Raw genomic sequence first — 22335 nt, forward strand, 5'->3', positions numbered from 1 at the left:
GGTCCCCTTCTATTTCTTTTAGTAGAGTTATGTAGTTTTCTTTGTATAGGTCTTTTACATCTTTGGTTAAGTTGATTCCTAGGTACTTGATTTTTTTAGTTGCTATTGAAAATGGTATCTTTTTCTTGAGTGTCTCTTCAGTTTGTTCATTTCTAGCATATAGAAACATTACTGACTTATGTGCATTAATCTTGTATCCCGCTACTTTGCTAAATTTGTTTATTAGCTCTAGTAGGTGTATCGTTGATTTCTCAGGGTTTTCTAGATATAAGATCATATCATCTGCAAACAATGACAGTTTTACTTCTTCTTTTCCAATTTGGATGCCTTTTATTTCTTTGTCTTGCCGGATTGCCCTGGCTAGCACTTCCAGCACAATGTTGAATAACAGTGGTGACAGCGGGCATCCTTGTCTTGTTCCTGATCTTAGAGGGAAGGCTTTCAGTCTCTCACCATTGAGTACTATGCTGGCTGTGGGTTTTTCATATATGCTCTTTATCATGTTGAGGAAGTTTCCTTCAATTCCTACCTTTTGAAGTGTTTTTATCAAAAAGGGATGTTGGATTTTGTCAAATGCTTTTTCAGCATCTATTGAGATGATCAATTGATTTTTCCCTTTCGAGTTTTTAATGTGTTGTAATACATTGATTGTTTTTCTTATGTTGAACCATCCTTGCATGCCTGGAATGAACCCCACTTGGTCATGGTGTATGATTTTTTTAATGTGTCTTTGGATTCTATTTGCAAGTATTTTGTTGAGGATTTTTGCATCTCATTAGGGAGATTGGCCGGTAGTTTTCCTTTTTTGTAGCATCTTTGCCTGGTTTTGGTATTAGATTGATGTTAGCTTCATAAAATGAGTTAGGTACTGTTCCATTTTCTTCAATGTTTTGAAAGAGTTTGAGTAAGATTGGTGTCAGTTCTTTCTGGAAAGTTTGGTAGAATTCCCCTGTGAAGCCATCTGGCCCTGGGCATTTATCTGTGGGAAGATTTTTGATGACTGATTGGATCTCTTTGCTTGTGATGGGTTGGTTGAGGTCTTCTATTTCTTCTCTGGTCAGTCTAGGTTGTTCATATGTTTCCAGGAAATTGTCCATTTCTTCTACATTATCCAGTTTGTTGCCATACAGTTGTTCATAATATCCTCTTATAATTTTTTTAATTTCTTCAGGATCTGCAGTTATGTCACCTTTTTCATTCATTATTTTGTTTATATGGGTCTTCTCTCTTTTTGATTTTGTCAGTCTAGCTAGGGGCTTGTCAATCTTGTTGATCTTCTCAAAGAACCAACTTTTGGTGATATTTATCCTCTCTATTGTTTTTTTTGTTCTCTATGTCATTTATTTCTGCTTTAATCCTTGTTATTTCTTTTCTTGTACTTGGTTTAGGATTGGTTTGCTGTTCATTTTCTAGCTTCTTCAGTTGATCCATTAGTTCTTTGATTTTGGCTCTTTCTTCCTTTTTAATATATGCATTTAGTGCTATAAATTTCCCCCTTAGCACTGCTTTTGCTGCATCCCATAGGTTTTGGTATGTTGTGTTCTCATTTTCATTCGTCTCTATATATTTAGCAATTTCTCTTGCTATTTCTTCTTTAACCCACTGATTGTTTAGGAGTGTGTTGTTTAACCTCCAGGTATTTGTGAATTTTCTAAGTCTCTGATGGTTATTGATTTCTAATTGTATTCCATTGTGGTCAGAGAATGTGCTTTGAATAATTTCAATCTTTTTAAATTTATTGAGGCTTCTTTTATGTCCCAGCATATGATCTATTCTGGAGAAAGTTCCGTGAGCACTAGAGAAGTATGTGTATCCTGGTGATTTGGGATGTAATGTCCTGTAGATGTCTGTTAAATCTAATTCATTTATCAGATTGTTTAGGTTTTCAATTTCCTTATTGGTCCTCTGTCTGGTTGATCTATCTATAGGAGAGAGTGATGTGTTGAAGTCTCCCACAATTATTGTGGAAACATCAATTGCTTCCTTTAGTTTTGCCAGTGTTTCTCTCATGTATTTTGTGGCACCTTGATTGGGTGCATAGACATTTACGATTGTTATTTCTTCTTGCTGAATTGCCCCTTTTATTAGTATGTAGTGGCCTTCTTTGTCTCTCAAAACATCCCTGCATTTAAAGTCTATTTTATCTGAGATTAATATTGCTACACCTGCTTTCTTTTGGCTGTAGCTTGCATGAAATATTTTTTTCCATCCTTTCACTTTCAGTTTCTTTGTGTCCCTGTGTCTAAGATGAGTCTCTTGTATGCAACATATTGATGGTTCATTTTTTTTGATCCATTCTGCGAATCTATATCTTTTAATTGGGGAGTTTAATCCATTTACATTCAACGTTAAAACCGTGAAGGCATTTCTTGAATCGGCCATCTTATCCTTTGGATTATGTTTGCCATATTTTTCCCTCTCTCTATTAATATCCTTTATTGTACCCATACCGAATCTCTTTAGTACTGAACCTTGCTCCAAGTCTCTCTGTCCTGTCTTTGTTTCTCTGTCTGTAGGGCTCCCTTTAGTATCTCCAGTAGGGCAGGTCTCTTGTTAGCAAATTCTCTCAGCATTTCTTTGTCTGTGAAAAATTTAAGCTCTCCCTCAAATTTGAAGGAGAGCTTTGCTGGATAAAGTATTCTTGGCTGGAAATTTTTCTCACTCAGAATTTTAAATATATCGTGCCACTGCCTTCTTGCCTCCATGGTGGCTGCTGAGTAGTCACTACTTAGTCTTATGCTGTTTCCTTTGTATGTGGTGAATTGCTTTTCTCTTGCTGCTTTCAGAACTTGCTCCTTCTCTTCTGTGTTTGACAGTGTGATCAGTATATGTCTCGGAGTGGGTTTTTTTGGATTTATTCTATTTGGAGTTCGCTGAGCATTTATGATTTGTGTATTTATGTTGTTTAGAAGATTTGGGAAGTTTTCCCCAACAATTTCTTTGAATACTCTTCCTAGACCTTTACCCTTTTCTTCCCCTTCTGGGACACCAATGAGTCTTATATTCGGACGTTTCATATTATCTATCATATCCCTGAGGTCCATTTCGAGTTTTTCAATTTTTTTCCCCATTCTTTCTTTTATGCTTTCATTTTCCATTCTGTCATCTTCCAGGTCACTGATTCGTTGTTCAACTTCCTCTAGTCTTGTACTATGAGTGTCCAGAATCTTTTTAATTTGGTCAACAGTTTCTTTAATTTCCATAAGATCATCCATTTTTTTATTTAGTCTTGCAATGTCTTCTTTATGCTCTTCTAGGGTCTTCTTGATTTCCTTCATATCCCGTACTATGGTCTCATTGTTCATCTTTAGTTCTTTGAGTAGCTGCTCTAGGTGCTGTGTCTCTTCTGATCTTTTGATTTGGGTGCTTGGGCTTGGGTTATCCATATCGTCTGTTTTTTTCATATGCTTTATAATTTTCTGTTGTTTTTGGCCTCGTGGCATTTGCTGAACTTGATAGGGTTCTTTTAGGGTTTGTAGACCTATTGAAGTCCTTATCTCTAATTTATCAGATCTACAGCTTCGTGGAGTACACTTTCTCTAACTAACCAGCAGGTGGCGTCCACGAGCCACCTGTTCTCCACAAGCCAGATCTCCCCTGCTTAGCCTTTTTGGTGAGTGGGGGAGTGAGTCTTGTGGGGCCCAATTGGTGTACCAAGCTTGCGTGTGTAGCTGGTGTTGCCTGCCCTGTATGTGGGGCGTGTTTCTGGGCAGTCGGGGAGGGGGGGTGGCCCTAACAATCAAATCTCCCTGATGATCCTAGAGTTTTAAAGCTGCTGCAATAGTCTAATCCTTCAGTTCAGTCCTGCCACAGTTTGTCTCTGCCACTGACCCACAAGTCTTTGGTATTGGCTTATGGCTCCTGAGACTTGCAAGTGGGCCCCTCTTCCAGGCTGTGCACCCCGGGTCCTCTGTTGAGGGATGACTGTGCTATTTCACAGGTGAGTGCCGTCCCCCCAGGGCAGTTCTGGGCTGCTGGGCTGTGTAGGGAGGCTCCCAGTCTGCTCAAATGATGGCTGAATGGGGCTTTGTTAATTCACACTGCTCCACCTTCCCAGCTCTGGGACATTCAGCTGAGGTTGCAGGGAACGCTGATGTCCACGCCCAGTTTTGTGGTGTGTGCCTGTTATTTGAAGCACTTCCGTCACAGTGGGTTGTCTGGGGCAGTTCTGGGCTATGGGGCTGGCGATGGGCAGGAGTGTTTCCTGTCCACCAGAATGGTGGCTGTGAGCAGACACCCCCCTTTTCTTGGGAAGTTGTGTTGTTTAGTGAATTTTCTCAGCCACTGGATTATTGCCTTTTGTCTCAGAGCTCTCTTAGTTCTGCTCTTGACTTGACGTGCCCAAATTGCAATTCTTTGAAGCTTTCTGTATTGAGCTTCTTAGAGTAATTGTTTTAGAAAAAGCAAAAAGGATTTAAAAAAAAAAAAATAAAAAAAGAACGGCCCTCCTCAGAGATCTAATGGGTTATTGAAATGCTAATAGACAAAGCAACCAGGGCCATTAAGGAAAGGTGCACAGGGCAGAGAGATCAGCTTTGCTTCGGGATTTGCATATGCGCCTCAAGGCCTGAGCTCCGCCCTTCCCCTTTCTGTGTTCACCAGAACTCCAAAAATCCTCTGCTTTTATTTTGGAGTTTTTCGTGTTGTTTTTTTTTCTATGCTTGTCTCCTCTCTGCTGGGCTGACTGCTCTCAGAGTCTCTGGTGTCTGGTCTCAGTCTATCTTTGGTTGGAGTTTGAATCAGTAGAATGAGTTTTAGATAAGAGCAGCCACTGCAGTTCTCCCTTCTCCTTCCCGGAGCTGACAGCCCCTCCTCCCCCGGGACTGAGCCTGGCAGGGAGGGGCGCGGGTCCCCTGGCCGCAAAAACTTACAGATTTCGCTGATCTCAGCAGTTCCACGTTTTCATGAGTGTTGTATGAAGTATGCCCAAAGACAGATTGCTCTGTGGTGTCCAGTCCACGCAGTTTCTGGCTTTTTACCTACTTTCCTGGAGGAGTAACTAAAACTTACAGCTCACCAGTCTGCCATCTTGCCCCGCCTCTCCCTACTACCTGCTTTTGATAACTAGAGAAAGACTGCCTTTGAAGTTCAAACCCTGTAAGCCTGGGATTGGCCTTGTCCACAGAGCTGTAGTGGATGAAGTGAATGCCCAGTGGGATCATTTTCACGCCCTGGAGCTTGGGCTCCACATCCCAGGAATTGTAGTCAATACCAAACTCTGTCCCCTTGGACATATTCAGAATGACCACAATGGTCTCTTCAAAGAACAGATGCTTGGCAAGCTTAGGATCCATCTGAACAGTGGCCACCGATGGGTGGCCAAAAGGAGAACCATTCTTCTTTGCTTTCCAGAGCAGTGGCTCCTGCCTTGCCACATACCTCAGGACTGATATGATTTTAATTTTCAAACTTTAGTCCAAAAGTAGAAGACTTAATTTAACATAACTAAGTTTTAAAGAGTAATTGTAATTCCATTTAAATATCAAGATGAGCAGTATTTAATAAGACACTACAGACTTCATGATTTGTGTTTTTAAAGCATGATATCAGTTCTCATATAAATGGAAGATTCAAAAATAGCTACACTTGGTATCACTGAGATATACATTGCATTGAAGAGTATACCAACCAAACACTCATGTGAAAGGAAAACATTAAAAATAGTACATTTAACTAGAACTAGCATATAGACAGGAACAACTACTAAACAGTCGGGAACAACTTTGGGGGACATCTGTGACCAGACACATATCACATACTAGACACTATATCACATACTAGAAGTAAAGCTCCCCAAACTGTGGAGCCGGTACCCCTCCACCACTGGCATGGAAGGTGAGCTGAAACACTCCCCTGTGGGAAAAAGCAGTCTACTAGAAAGAAGGGAAGGTAGCTCAACCAAGCTCCAAATGTGGTTTTAGTTCATGAATTTGGACTACTGAATACAAGCTATGAGCACAGATAAAACTGGCACAGGCAGGAAAGGAGCCCAGAGATTTCTCCCAGCAGAGGGGAGGCAGGGATGATGGGAAAAAAATACACAAATGAGTAAAAACAGAGGGTTTTGGAAATGGCTGAGCTCAGAATACTGAAAAAGAGCTGTGTGCTAAGAAAAGGGGCACATAGAACTGGGCACCAACTCTGGTTCTTGACTGTAACTGGGGTGCTTGGGACTGGCTCTGAAAAGGGGATTTCTTTCTTTTTTCCTTTTTTTTTTTCTTCTCATTCTAAGTAGCTCATTAAAGAAGTCTTGGGCATTTTCAGTTGTCAGCACTGACTCAGGAAAGGATGGAGTTAAAATAGTTACAGAGGCAAAGAAAGAAGTCAAATATAGGAAACAAATCCCTAAAGGGCTTATCTTCCCGTAAGAAAAGGAGGCGGCGCGGCCCAGCTCAAGTGGCTGCCCTTCTTCAGAGAACTCAGACCGTAGGACCTGGGGGAAAAAAAACAAACATCTTAAGCTTGGCTTCTGACACTCTTAGCCCCTGGCAGGAATGGGGTCTACTGAGAATTAAAGGCAATGCACCTCTCTATGCCAGTAGGGAACTAAGGGCTGACAAGTGCCACCTGATGGGCAGGGTAGGGAAAGCACAGCATCCATAGGCCTCATAGGAAAGTCTGACAACTTTCTGGGTCTCATCCTCAGGGAAACTTGATACTGATTATACCCTCTTCCTGAGACATGGGTCTGTCCGGTCTGGGAAAATCTGAGTGGGGTAATCAAGGAAACAAGGTGCACAGACAACAAAAAATTACAATTCACAAAAGAGAAAAGGAAGATATGGCCCAGGCAAAGGAAAAAACCCACACTCCAAATGAGATACATGAGTTGAAACAACTAATTAAAGATCTTCAAACAAATACGCTATATCAATTCAAAAATCAAATCAATGAGTTGAGGGAAGATATGACAAAAGAGATGAAGGACAGAAAGAAGACACTGGGGGAACATAAGGAAGAACTTGAAAGTTTGAAAAAACATTTGGCAGAAGTTAAGAAAATCAAAGGCACAATAGAAGAGATGAAAAAAAAAAAACAATTGAGACATACAACAAAGATTTGAAGAGGCAGAAGAAAGGCTTTAGGAACTAGAGGACAGGCATCTGAAATCCTACACACAAAAGAACAGATGGGAAAAGAATGGAACAATACAAGCAGGATCTCAGAGAATTGAACAACGACATGAAGCACATGAATATATGTGTCATGGGTGTCCCAGAAGAAGGTAAAAGGGGCAGAAACAATAACGGAGGAAATAAACACTGAAAATTTCCCATCTCTTATGAAAGATAAAAAATTGCAGATCCAAGAAGCACAGCATACCCAAAACAGAATACCTGTGAAGAGACTTACTCCAAGACACTTAATAATCAGATTTTCAAATGTCAAAGAGAGAATTCTGAAAGCAGCAAGAGAAAAGTGATCCATCACATATAAAGGAAGCTTGATAGGACTATGTGTAGATTTCTTAGTAGAAACCATGGAGGCGAGAATGCAGCGGCATGATATATTTAAGACACTGGAAGAGAAAAACTGCAGAACAATAATTCTATATTCGGCAAAACTGTCCTTCAAAAATGAGGGAGAGTTTAAAATATTTTCAGACAGACAGACACTGAGAGAGTTTGTGAACAAGATACCTGCTCTACAAGAAATACTAAAGAGAGCACTACAGGCAGATAGGAAAAGGCAGAAGAGAGAGTTTTGGAGAAGAGAATAGAAATGAAGACTATCAGTGAGAGTAAAGAGAGAGAGGGAAAATAAAATAAAATAATAAAATAAAATAAAAAATGACATATAAATTCCAAAAGTCAAAATGGTAGACATTAGACATTATGTTGAGTGAAATTAGCCAGACACAAAGGACAAAGGTTAAAGTTGAGAACACAGGTTATTAGGAGATAGAAAGAGGTTAGAAATTGGGCATTTGATGGTGAAAGAGTACATAAGGGTAAACAGGATTGATTGTATAGATCCAGAATTGGATAACATAATATTGTGTGATGGCAGCACAATATTGTAAGCACTCTGAACAAAGATAAGTGTGAGTATGGTTGAAAGAGAAGACTAGGGTCATGTATGACACCAGAAAGAAAGAAGATAAAGATTGGGATTGTATAACTTAGTATAACCTAGAATGGTCAATGATGGTGATTAAGTGTACAAATATAAGAATGTTTTTAAAAGAGGGAGAACAAATGAATGTCAACATTACAAGGTGTTGAAAATGCTCGGTACAAGGGGAAAAATACAATCAATGCAAACTAGTCTATAGTTAATGGTAACATTGTAAGATGCTTCCATTAATTGTAACAAAGGCAATATACAAAAGCTAAAAGTCTATAAGAGGGGGTTATAAGGGAGTGTATGGGATTCTTGGTGGTGGTGGTGTAGTCTGACCTTTTCATGGTATTTTACTTTATTTTTATTTTTCTTCTACCTTTTATATTTTTAGTCTTCATTTTTTCCCTCCTTTTCCTCTTTCTTGCTGGAAGAAATGGAAATATCCTCATATATGTTGTGAAGGTGAATGCAAACTATGTGCCTATACTGGGAATCACTGATTGTTTATTTAGAATGAATTGTATGGTGTATGCATAAAGCTGTTTAAGAAACAAACAGAGAGATACAAGTGCTGGAGAAAATGTGGAGAGAGGGATGTACCTATTCACTGTTGGTAGGGAAGTAGAATGTCCCTCTTAGCTGCAGCTCCTCTTCAAAACATCACTCACAGCTGCACTGAGTCCTTCTGTTATGTCAGCTCATTTATTTGGCTCCACTGATCAACTCAGACCCACCCTGAATGGGCGGAGCAACACCTCCATGGAAATTATCCAATCAGAGTCATCACCCACAGCTGGGTGGGGCGCATCTCCAAAGAAACACTCAAGGAAATCTAACCAAAACTGATAACGTCTGCCCATACAAGATTACATCAAAGATAATGGCATTTGGGGGACACAATACATTCAAACTGGCACACAGCCCATCTGGAGAGCAGTGTGGTAGTTCCCCAGGAAGCTAACTATGGGATTGCCATACAGCCCTGCAATTCCAAAAGTCAAAATGGTAGACATTAGACATTATGTTGAGTGAAATTAGCCAGACACAAAAGGACAGAGGTTAAAGTTGAGAACACATACAATCCATATACACGGAAGATCTGAGAGCAGGGACATGAATGGACATTGCACACTCATGTTTATGGCGGCAGTATTCACGATTCGCAATGGATGAAGGTGACCTAAGGGTACATCGACTGAGAAATGGAATAGTGAACTGTGGTGTATATATACAATGGAATATTGAGCAACTGCAAGAAGAAATGAAGTTGTGAGGCATGCAACTAAGTGAATGTACCTTGAGGACAGTGGGATGAGTGAAATAAGCCACAAATGAAAAGATAAACATTATAACGCCTCACTAATGTGGTTAACTCTAATGTGCAAACTCTGAGAGTTGAATCTGAGAGCACAGGTCATCAGGGGAAGGCTATGGTAAAGGCTCCTAGATTATAAGCTCTTACAGCACTCACATCTATTCATGAGTTGTAATGGTTATTTCTAAATTCTGAGATGATGAGCTGTTTCTGTATAACCCGGTCAGTACCTGGAACTTCGGGTATCTGTGTGACACCTGACTCACAGCCAGAGTTTGGCAGCTATGAACATCAGCATTACCCCATATAGCAAATGTTAAAGAAGCTGAAAAAGAGATCAGACTTTAATTAGAGATATGAACAAAGTGGACTTGGTTAAGACTAAGGTAAACCAGACTAAAGGGAAAAGGATGATATTTTAAACTTCAGCTTCTATGTGAGACCAAAGGAAGAGCTGTTTTTGGTACAAAATCTATGTTTTCTGTAGCATGCTGTAAAATTTAACTTGTATGGTCAGTTTACTCAAACACCATAATTACATGGAAACTTGAATAGGGGTGAGATCTGTTTGGTTTGTACAGGTTAGCATGAAGCCCCAATACACCCTAGAGAAATTTGAGCAAAAAAATAAAAATGTATTTGCAAAGCCCCCTTGAGGGTTGGGGAAGAACTGGAAATATTAAACTTCCCCACATGGGAATTCCTGATATTCTCACAAGCATTGGGAACTACCATTACAGTAGGCCAAGCCCTAGATCTTGGAGCATGCCCTCATGAACCATTTTACTGCAAAGGAGAGGCTAAGCCTACTTATAATTGTGCGTAAGAGACACCCCCAGTGATCCTCTTTCATTGCTCAGATGTGGCCTCTCTCTCTAAGCCAACACTGCAGGTAAACTCACTGCCTTCCCCACTGCATGGGACATGACTTCCAAGGATGTAAATCTCCCTGGCAAGGTAGGACATGACACCTGGGGATGAGCCTGGACCTGGCATTGTGGGATTGAGAAAGTCTTCTTGACCAAAAGAGGAAAGAGAAATGAAACAAAGTTTCAGTGGCTGAGAGATTTCAAATGAAGTCAAGAGGTCATTCTGGAGATTATTCTTATGCATTATAGAGCTATCCCTTTTTAGTTTTTAGTGTATCAGAATAGCTACAAGCAAATACTGAAATTGTTGAACTGCAATCCAGTATCCTTCTTTCCTGAAGATGACTGTATAACTATATAGCTTGTACGGTGTGACTGTGTGATTGTGAAAAACTTGTGGCTCACACTCCCTTTATCCAGTGTATGGACAGGTAAGTAGAAAAAATGGGAGCCAAAAAGTAAATGACTAATGGGGGGAGAGGGGGAGGAATATAAAATGTTTTGGGTATCCTTTCATACTTTTATTTTTATTTTCATTTTTATTTCTTAGAATAATGAAAATGTTCAAAAAAATTGATTGTAGTGATGAATGCACAACTATATGATGATACTGGGAACTGATTGTACACTTTGCGTGATTGTATGGTACATGAATATATCTCAATAAAATTGCAAAAATAGTATGTTTGTTTTAGACTGAGAAAGACTATAAAGTTTATGTATTTGTCAAACCAAAAATCATGTTTTCTTAAATATTTACTTAATTAAAATTACTTGGCAGTTTTACATACGAAATATGAAAATTAATACTGAAAAAGAGAAAGGAAATTAAACTATCAAATACTGAAATTTATCCAGGAGCTAATACTAGTACACATAGAGAAACAAATATATATCTTTCTTGGTATATGAATTTCTAGAGATATGTAAATTAACACAAATTACTAAGTTAGTATCACTTTTTAAAAAGACAGGACCCAATGCTATTAATGTTGTAGTGAAAAAATACACTTTTATACTGCTTGTGTAAATGAAATGTAACATAGCCTTTTGAAAAGAAAAAGGATCATATCTTTTGATCTATTAATACTATTTCTGGAGACTTATCCTTAGGAAATAATTTAAGAGGCAGAATGCCTTATACATAGCAGCACTATGTAGAACAACAAAAGCAACCTAAATGTGTGGTAGGGAATAGGCTGATATCTTTAGGGTTCAGATCAAATCTGCTAAATTATAAAAAGCTACTGACATAAGAATAACCCATAGTCATTTCCCTTCCAGATCTTCTTCCAGAGTAAGCCATAATTATCTGTCTAAAACTTCTATCTAATCAAGCCACTCATGCTCAAAACTCCCTTTGCCTGTGTGATAATATTCAAATTTCTGGCACAGAGACCTTCAGAGTCCAGCACAGTCTTCAGCCTCATCTCCCAACTCCTATCCATGCGCCAAGTATAAAAGACATCTTGTCTTCTCAAGGGATGCCATGCTTTCATGACTCCATGCTTCTACACATTATTCTCCCTTTGTTCTTTGCCAGGCAAGCTTCCAATCCCTTCAATGTCTAAGTTCAAATGTTACTCCACTAAGAAGCATTCCTGACTTTCTCCAAGTACCCTCTCCTCAGTCATGCTCAGTCATGGTATTCTGTATATCATCTCCAAAAGTGTTTTTCACTTTATATTAAAATCTTTTTGTCTCCTCCAGCAGTCTTTAAGCGTAGGCACCATGTCTTAGTATGTTCCAGAGCCCAGCACATTAATTAAAATGTTGAAAAAAAGCTATCTTTTTATGCCTTTTATATAGCTTTTTACCATTTTCCAAGAGCTATCATTCCAAGAGCTATCACATATTTTTATCAATCCTGAAGGTGGAGAAGACTAGTATCATCTCCATTTATCCAAGTGATAAAACTGAAGCTTAGAGATTCAGTGAATTGCTCAGGGTAAAAGAACTAATAGATAGCAGAGGTAGGAATTAAATTCCTGCCCTATACACAGCAGGAATTGTTGAATTAATACATGAATGAATATCCAAAAAAGATGTAACTATTAATTAAAATTTTCACCAAGTCCTGGTTCTAACACTGTGTGAGCTGGGTCTTAATTTCCTGATCTATGAAGGGATGTGGGGAATGGTTAAATGCTGCATCAGACTTAGAAACATGCTATTTAAAATTTGCCACATTTTATGCCAGCCTACCTAATCAGTATCTAAGAGGATAGGACTGGAGCACCCGGGTTTAATGTGCTCCCCAGGTGATTCTGCACTACCAGTTGGGAACCCCCGGACTATATGATCTCCAAGTTTCCTTCTAGCTCTAACATTCTAATTCTCTTAAAAGAAAATCCTCACTCCCAAGGGTGCCCCCAAATGGAAAGTACCTAAAATTACTTTTTATTCAGAAATGGAAACAATATGCCGTTTATAATATACAGGCCACTAAATCAAATCTGACAATTATCCAGTAAAACCAAATAATTTACTAGGAATAAAGTATGCACCCCATCTCAAGCATTTCATAACATTACAAGTCTTCTTGTTCTATTTTCTAGGTCTGCCACAGTTAATCCCAGTAATCATTAGAAGAAAGGAGGAGGAATGGATCTAAACATTTATTTAAAGCCACAATGTGCCAGCTATGCTGCTATGCATCTTAGATACACCAACCCATTTGACCTTCAGAACAACAGATATAGGAACTGGGACTCACCAAGCTGTCAGAATCCCCATTTATATTATAAATCACCCATTTATATCAGTAATTCTAATAATTAGACCAAATGGAATAACAAGACATTTAGATAAATCTTCTCAATTATCATAATTGTTGGGACCTAAGTATACATCTATAAAATCTCAAGGGCTTCTCCTTTGATCTGATTTGCTCATCACCACCACCCTAAAACTAGTCCCTGCCTAAAACTTCCACCAAGGATCCTACTCAGAACACCATAATCAACTAATGTTGGGCTTTAGTTGGACTATCTGGAACTCCATAATATGACAGATAATCTGCTGACTTTCTAGGAAAGAAACACTTCTTTCTCAGGGATAGAAATGTACCTCTTACCCAAATAAAGATGGAAAGTAATGAGACTTTTGGGTTAAAAGGGGGGATTAATACTTGAGAAAATCCCCCAATAACCTCATTCCCTCCTTCAAAAGGTAAACGGTATTTTTTTCTCACTTAGTTTCTCTTGACATGAGGCCTGAGAGGTGGGATCAAGGAAAGAACCTGAGGGGGAGATTTGCTGCTCTTGTGAGGATAGGTTATTGCAGCAATGAAGAGGAGTTGACATTTTATAGTGGGAAGGGTAGGAAAGAAAGAGGGAGGGGAAACGGGCCCACTTGATCTTTAATTACTCAGTCTGACAATAAAGGATGAGAGTTGCACATTTTTTCCTTGGAAGATCTTGGATTTGAGAGTTCCATGAATAGCAGGAGTAAAACTACTGAGGGCCTGCTTTCTCTGAAAGCCTTGCCTCTCTCCTTCTCAACCCAGTCCACTTACACTTTAATGGCCAAATTCAGTTAGATATTTCTCATTACTTAGTACCAGTAACTGGCTTCAAAACAGTAATACAGTGAAGTATTAAGGACACAGAGCTTCATGAAACATAAGAACATTCATCATAGAGTTTTCATCTTTTTGGAACTACATGTAGTATTCCAAGACTTCCACTTCCAAGTGGAGTTAAGTTTATTTGCATAGAAAGGTCTGGCTGACTACAGAATTAAACTTTCCTCTATTTCAAAAGGGAGTTGGTAACATCACTCTAGCTGCTGTTGCTGCTTCTTATGACTCATAACAATAATAGCAATTAACATTTATTGAGCATTTGGTGTAGGCCAAGCACTGTTTTTTGTTTTGTTTTGTTTTGTTTTCCTCTCTATTGAAAAAAGAGAAAGGAACCAAGGCCACCATAACAATGAATGTTTTGATAGTGAGTATATGCTCATGAATCAAAAGAAATCTTTGGGTCGGCAACAAGATCTAGCCAAAAGAACATTCTAACTTATATCTGTTCCTTAAATTATAGTTGAGCTAATATTTTAGGGTCTTTTCTCCTTTGCTCAGGCCTTAGGAGGAAAAAAGTTGGTGAAAGATAAAACATGCCCAATCCTTTTGGGGTAACAGTTTTGAAAGTATTTTTTGGTACAGTTCTACGGTTTTAAATTTTTTTTCTTTTTAACTGGTGCACAAGAGTGATAAGGAAGACTATAGAATCTCTGAATATTTGGCCAGTCCCTGTGCTAAGGGCTACAGGTGGTATTACCGCCACCCATATAGGGTTGTGACTTGATTCCAAATCCTCCTCCACATAAAGATACCAAAACAAAAGAAAATTTCAGACCAATATCCCTTATCAATATAGATGCAAAAATCCTCAACAAAAGACTAGCACACCGAATACAATAGCATATTGAAAGAATTATATACCATGATCAAGAGGGATTTATCCCTGGAATGCAAGGGTGGTTCATTATTAAAAAAAATCAACTAATATAATAGACAACATTAATAGAAGAAGGGAAATATAAAATACATTATGATCTCAGCTGATACAGAAAAGGCATCTGCCATAAATCAAGTACCCCTTCTTGTTAAAAATTCTCAGAAGTCTTGGAATAGAGGGAAAAATCCTCAACATGATAACAGACATACTTAAAACACCTGGAACTAATATCTCAATTTAACGTTGAAAGAATGAAAGCTTTCCTCCTAAGAACAGGAACAAGACAAGGATGCCCACTGTCACCACCGTTAATCTCATATTCAATCTCTGGAAGAGTTTTGTGTAGAATTAGTATTAGTTTTTCCTTAAATAGTGGGTAGAATTCCCCAGCAAAGTCATGTGGGTGTGGAATTTTAAGACACATGGAACTAATCAGGTCTTTGTTTCTTTGTGAGTTTGGATAGTTTGTGTCTTTCCATCCAAGTTGTTGAATGTGTGGGCCTAAAATTATTCATTATATTCCTTATATTATCCTTACAATATCTGTAGAATATGTGGAGATATCACCTCTCCTATTCCTGTTATTGCGTCTTCTCTCTTTTTTCTGATCAGTCTGGCGAGAGGTTTAACAATTGTTTTGACTTCCTCAAAGAACAAGCTTTTGGTCTAATTAATTTTCATATAAACAATAATGTTCTCTATTTCATCCATTTATACTCTGATCTTTCTACGTTTCTTTCTTCTTATTATTTTTTTCTTTTTCTAGTTTCTTCAAGTGGAATCATGTCATTGATTTGTAAGCTTTCTTCTTTTCTAATATGGGTGTTTACAGCTATACATTTTCCCCTAAGTACTGCTTTACTGGTATCCCACAAATTTTGATATGTTGTGTTTTTATTTTCATTCAGTTAAAAATACTTTCTAATTTCCCCTTTGAAACCATGGGTTATTTAGAAGTGTGCTATTTAGTTTCTAAATATTTGGGTATTTTACAAAGATTTTTGTTGTAGATTTCTAATTTAATAATCCTTTTAAATTTATTGAGGTTTGTTTTATGGCCCATAATATGGACAATGTTTTGTATGCACTTGAAAAATATGTGTATTTTACTGTTGTTGAGTGGAGTTCTGTATAAACTTATCAATTAGGCTAGACCGGGTGGTAGCGTCATTCAGGTCTTCTCTATGCTTACCGATTTTTCTGTCAACTGCTTCTATCAATTAATGAGAGAGAAGTATTAAAATCTCTGAGTATAATTTGTGGATTTGTGTATTCCTCCTTACAGTTCTACTAGGTGTTGCTTCATATATTTTAAACTATGACATGAGGTGTATAAATGTTTAGGCTTTTTATGACCTCTTGATGAATTGACACCTTTATCATTGAAATGACCCTTTTTTATCCCAGGTATTAAATCTACTTTGTCTGATATTAATAGAGCCACTTCAGTTTTCTTTTGATTAGTGTTAGCATGATATATATCTTTTCCTATCCTTTCTTTGTTTAGATCCATATTTCCATATGACATCATTTTCTTCAGCCTGAAGGACTTCCTTTAACATTCCTTGCAGTGCAGATCTGCTGGTGATGACTTCCTTCAGCTTTTGTTTGTCTGGCATAGAACTTCAGATTGACAGAGCTTTGGTTTGTTTTGTCTGTCTCAGTACTTTAAAATTATTACTTCACTGTCTTCTTACTTGCATTGTTTCTGACAAGAAATCTACTGTCATCCTTATCTTTGTTCCCCTATGTAATGAGTCTTAATTCTCTGCTTTTAAGCGTTTTTTCTTTATCAGTGGTTTTGAGCAATCTGAATATGATGTGTCTTTGTGTGGTTTTCTTCATGTTTCTTGTGTCTCAGTTTCACCAAGCTTCTTGAAGCCGTGGATTTAGTTTTCATCAAATTCAGAAACATTTCAGCCATTACTCTTGCAAATATTTTTTCCGTCTCTCCTCTCCTTTGGGGATGCCAATTACATGTTTATTAGGCCACCTGAAGTTGTCCTACAGTTACTAATGCTCTCTTCATTTTAAAGTATGTTTTCTCCCTGTTTTATTTTGGATAGTTTCTATTGCTTTGTCTTCAAGGTCACTAATTTCTTCTTTTGCAATATCTAATCTACCATTAATCCCATCTAGTCCATGCTTCATCTCACATATTAAAGTTTTCAACTCTAGAAAGTTGCTTTGGGTCGTTTTCTTTTTCTTTCTTTTTTTTACATCTTCCATGTCTCTTAACTAGTTGAGCATGTGGAAAGCAATTATAATAACTGTTTTAATGTTCTTATCTGATAATTCTAATATCTGTGTTGTTTTTAGATAGGTTTTGATTTTCACATTTAAGTTACTTGGCAACAGTTGAACCCTTTCAGCTCTTGCTTTCAAGATTTGTTACAGGGACAAAGGCAGTGTTTAGTCTAGATATAATTATTTCCCGCTACTGAGGTAAGATCCTTCCAAGTACTCTACCCAGTGACCAGTGTATTATGAGGTTTTCCAGTCTGGCTGATGGGAAAATGTACTATTCTGGCCCTGTGTTAGCTCTGAATACTGTTTATTCTAATCCTTTCAGATGGTTCTTTCCCCATAGTATCCTCACACGCGTACAATGATCAGTACTCTGCTGTATACTCAAGAGAGATCCTCTATAGATCTCTAGGTTTCTCTCTCTGTGCTGCTCTCTCCTCCCTAGTATTATTTCATGCAAATTCTAGCCTCTTTGGTCTTATTAGATTCTTAGATCCATTTCCTAAACTCAGGAGTTCTGCCAGGCTTTGACTGGGTTTTCCCTTCCTAGCAATAGCCTGCAAACTCACATAGGTAGCAAAGTGGGGCAATCTTTCTTTCTTGTTTCTTAAGGATCACTGTTCTTTATTACCTGATTCCAGTTTCTTGAAAACTGGTGTTTATATATTTTGTCAGGGTTTTTTTCCTTTTCTTTTTTCTTTTTTTTTCTTTTCTTTTTTCTTTCTTTCTTCTTCTTCTTCTTTTTTTTTTTTTTTTTTTTTTTTTTTTTTTGGTAGTTTCAGGAAAGAGGGTAAATCCAGTTCTTGTTATTCCATCTTGGCTGGAAAGAGAAGTCAGAAATGAACTCTTCATTCCAAAACAATAATATACTTTCTCCTTTTTAACCCTCTGTAGAAATCTATAAAGAAATTTCCAGTATAGAAACCTAATGATGTCATAAGTTTGTGTAAAGAAAAAAAATCAGCATATATGTAAAAACTCTGTTAACTCTCGATTAAAACATTAATAGAAGATATCAGCAGCAAAAAAAAGTAAATAAAAATAGCAGGTAGTCTAAACCGGTGCTTCACATACTAGATTCTGGAGAAAATTGGGGTCCTGAGGTATGAAGTTCAAATGAATTTAGGTAATGACAATTGAAAATGGTTGAACATGTTTCTTTATTTCTTGTTTTAATGTACACTATGTATTTCCAAAAGAAGTATAAAGAATGCAATGTGTCCCAAACTTATTTATGTCAAAGCATCTCATAGGACTTAGTTAAGAAGGTCACATTTCAGATGATATCAGGATGATCTTATTTCAGGATGATAGCACAAGCCTCACCAAATTCAGTTTTCCTATGTATTTTATTTTCACATCTCTGTTTGGAGAAGGTAATTATCACTTTTGTTTAAAATATCTTCCTTAAAAATATAAGAAAGCCTAACTTGTTAGTAAATTTTGAAGGAAAAATGAAAATTGTTAAGATTCCTAGACTTCTAAGGTAACTTAAAAGTATTATTTAGAGCTAGACACCTAGCAGAGTTGATCTCACCTTATAAAAATGGTCAACTACTAAACTCTTTGGGGTAAAGTCAACCAATTGTGAGTCATTTTCATGGTATTAAAGAGACTTAGAATTTAGTCTTGAACTCTTACACTTAATAATCACACTATTTTGGACAAATCATAAACCATACTATAAAGTAAATGAATCTATATGATCTCTATGAATTTTTCAGCTCTAAAATTTATTACATTTAATAATTTATTAAAGGAAAGTGAAACTGTACTTTAAAAAATATAGCATACTTATTTTCAAAATTATCCTAAAGTACAATTATTTCTGTCTACACAGTGTCAGACCCCAGAAAAAAGAGTCTAACATGTAGAAGGAATGTCTGATCCAGTGGCCCTGCTGCTTATCTCATAGATACCAGGTGCGCCATAAACTAAAGGTTGAAGGCTGTTTTAGAAATCCCAGTCATAGTGGCGCCTAGACCTCAGGGGGCGGACAAGGCAAGATCAGATATGCCCATAAGATGAACGACCACAAACAAGCCAAAAGGCCTGCTTCCTCCACATAGATAATACAGTGCACATCAAAGAAGAGTAGTGTGTTAGAACCCTAGTAACCAGTCAGCTCAGAAATTGATAAGTACTCACCCAATCGAGGCACAGAACACACTCAGCAGGCATCCTTCCCCCCCAACACCCAGCGTGGGTTTTTCCTTAAAAAATGCTGCTCTCAGATAGAGAGCTGGAGCCATTTTCTTCCTTTTTCTTCTCTGATGGCTCCCACGTGCTTTCTTCCTCTAACAAACCTTAAACTCTCTACTTAAACCATGACTTGGTGCATTCTGTGGATTTCTGAATGACTCCGACCTAACGCACAGGTCCTCCTTTATACTTATCACCTAAGACACTTAAAACTTTAAATGTGAGATCTGTTTTGGTAAAAAGCAGATATTTATGTTCCCCTTTTGACTGAAGTATAATAACTATATTTTAACACATCTATGTTATGGAATGGGGGGAGAGGGCCAACAGACCACACAATAAAGTTTGAATACCTGAAAGGAAAGTATTATCATTCAGTCAGCAGCAAGGCAGATGGACATGTAGTGTCCTTCAACAGTTAATTACTTTGAAAAGCAAGTAATTACAGTAAAGTCATCTAGCAAATGTTAAGAAATTTAAATTATTTACCTGTAAGGGACCCAAGATAGAGCTGGTTGTATACATAAAAAAGAGACGAAGATAACTCAGAACATTTGCAAATGCAAAAAGCCCTTCTGCCACCAGTGTAGGATGGAATGCATCCCAGTCCTTCCGATCAGCAAAATCATGAAACTGAGGTTAGGAAGAAAAAAGTCAATGGTAAATAGCTCTCTCAATTTAGGAAAATAAAAATAAATCTGGGGATCTCCATTCATGTTTTATAGAGTTCTCCTTTTTAATAGAAATAACAATGTTTTAACTAAAAATTTTTTTTCTACATGTCAGGAAATATCACTTATTCTATACTGAGAGTTTTAACAGAAATTCCTATGTTTTTTAAAAAATTAAACAATTTTTAAAGTTGTCATTAAACTTTTTGTGAATGAAATGTTGGCTATTTTTAATTCAGTTCTACCACACAAATTTTAGGTCTGTGCACTGACAATTAATTAGCTCTCATATTAAATTGACTTAGACCTTTGACTCAGGATTCTAGAATGGACCATAGAAATTCCTTTCCCTTTTAAACTTCAAGAGAAAAATAGGGCATTATTGTACCTACATATAGGATAGCCATATGTCTTAGGTCTCAGTTGCCTTTCACTCTCAAAGTGCCCTGGTTTAGACAATAAATTATATGGATGCCACACTTCTAAAACTAAAGAGATCAGTCTGAAAAAGCAATGTTCCTTAATCTCTTTATTGTACCATTTATCCAGGTATAACCAATTTCTTATTTTTGCAGAAATATTACACTCTAGTCATTGAACATACCTAACAAACATGTTCGTAACAGGTCAGTTAAAGGAATAGAATTTTTTAGCAAAGTAAAATGATGTAAGATAACCAGTTTGCTTTTTCTAAAATCTATAAATTAGTTAAAACAACAACAACAAAAATAAAAAAGAGAATATTGTGCCTTTTAGTCCCCTGAATCTAACACCCCAAAAGAATTCTAAATGCAGGATTTAAACAAAGATTGTTAATATAAAATCTATGATCTTTTCTGGGCTTAAGGAAGCTTAAATCTTGATGAAAGTAAAAACGTAAGATGTCTACAAGGCTAGATTTTTGTCAAATTCAAAATCAATAAATACAAGTATCAGAGAAGCAATGACATTTATATGTATTTATATGTATTTTTAAAGCTGTATAAGATAATAACCATGATTGGAATGCCTACAACACTTATCATCAATTCAACTGAGATAAATTCTTTTTGGGGAAGCTCTAAAAGATATCTAACACTAATCATTTTATAATTAGTGTTCTCATTTTAAGTATGTACAGATTAATGAGGTAAAGAAACTATAACCTAGAAGTTAGGATTTAAGGACTGATAATGATTACTCAATCATTATGCAGATATTCCTTTTTACTTTCTGGTATATTAGAGTAGACAGAGGGAAATACCTGAAACCTGAATTGTAACCCAGTAGCCTCGATCTCTGATAATGACTACATAGCCTTTATCTTATGCCCCTGTGGTTCTAAAAACCTTGTGACTAACCTTCACTTGTACCCATTTATCCAGTTTTTTTACTTCAAAGTCTTTTGACCACTAAAGATAGCTCCTAAAGTTTATTAATGAAGGGTCTTGAGTTAACCCACCCCAAGTCCAAAGTATCTTGATAACCGAAGCCGGATCTAACCAAAATGGGCCTGCCTGACATGTGCAGTAGCTTAGACTATCCTACGAGTCACCTATACCTTATTATCCTAAAACCTGCCCATCTTTGAATATTATAAGACTATCAGAATTATTGCAGTTTGGGGAGACAAATTTTGGACTGATAGGCCATCTGTTCTACTGCTTCACACCTAGCAATAAACTCTTTCTGTCTTTGAAACCCTGGTGTCTCAGGAATTGGTCATTTGAGCGCATCAGCAAATAATCCACTGCCTTGGTCCAGTAACAAAACCTAGCTCTGATATAAGAAATTTGGTATTTGTAGAAACAGCATGTCTAGGCAGACCTGGATTTAAATCCAGTCTTTCTTACTGTGAGGTCTTGGACAAGTTACTTAATATCTCTGAGCTTCATTTTCCTTATATGTAAAGTGGGGATAAGGACATCTGTCTCATAGAGCCCCTATAAAGATAAAGTATATCAAGTATTAACCATGGTACCTGGCATATAAAAGGAAACCAACATTTAATGGTATTAACACCCTTTAAACTACTGGAAAAGAAGGATACAATGTGCATGATATCCTTGCATATGGGTCAGTTTAAAATAAAAACACACCAGATTTGGGTCAGTATAACAATTATATAGCTAAATGTCTCAGGTTTTTTTTTTAAAATAAACTTCATTTGTTCCTCCAATTGACATAGTTAATAGTCACCTTGTTATGAGCAACCACTTTGAGGGCAAAGGTTGCCAAATAAAGAGAATTCATGACAAAACTCAGTTGATTACGAGATTCTTCTAAGAAGTCTTCCAGTCCTTCATACCAGAGTCTTTTAATGTCTGACCAAATCATCCCTACAAAAAAGAGAAAGAAAAAAAAATCAGATAATAATCCTCAATTCAATAATAAAATAAAAAGTACTTTAGGACTCAAAGTACTAAATAAATAACACTTGGGCCACCAATAGCCTCATTTAAAACAAACAAACAAAATCTCAAAATTCAAAAGAAAATAACCTCATGTTTCATATGACAATGTGT

General features: G+C 37.1%; 1 protein-coding gene across 3 annotated transcripts in view; it reads right to left on the bottom strand.

Moving 5' to 3' along the window:
- The window catches only part of TRPC1 (transient receptor potential cation channel subfamily C member 1), a 97116-nt gene that overhangs the window by 10573 nt on the left and 64208 nt on the right, over positions 1 to 22335 (bottom strand). For all 3 annotated transcript variants that reach the window (XM_037843294.1, XM_037843301.1, XM_037843307.1), the window contains 2 exons: positions 22010 to 22149; positions 19650 to 19793 (listed from right to left, as the gene is read on the bottom strand). In XM_037843294.1, coding sequence (XP_037699222.1) covers positions 19650 to 19793; positions 22010 to 22149 — 284 coding nt within the window. The remainder of the gene's footprint in view (positions 1 to 19649; positions 19794 to 22009; positions 22150 to 22335) is intronic.

Source organism: Choloepus didactylus, chromosome 1, assembly GCF_015220235.1.
Source record: "Choloepus didactylus isolate mChoDid1 chromosome 1, mChoDid1.pri, whole genome shotgun sequence".
Taxonomy (NCBI): Eukaryota; Metazoa; Chordata; class Mammalia; order Pilosa; family Megalonychidae; genus Choloepus; species Choloepus didactylus.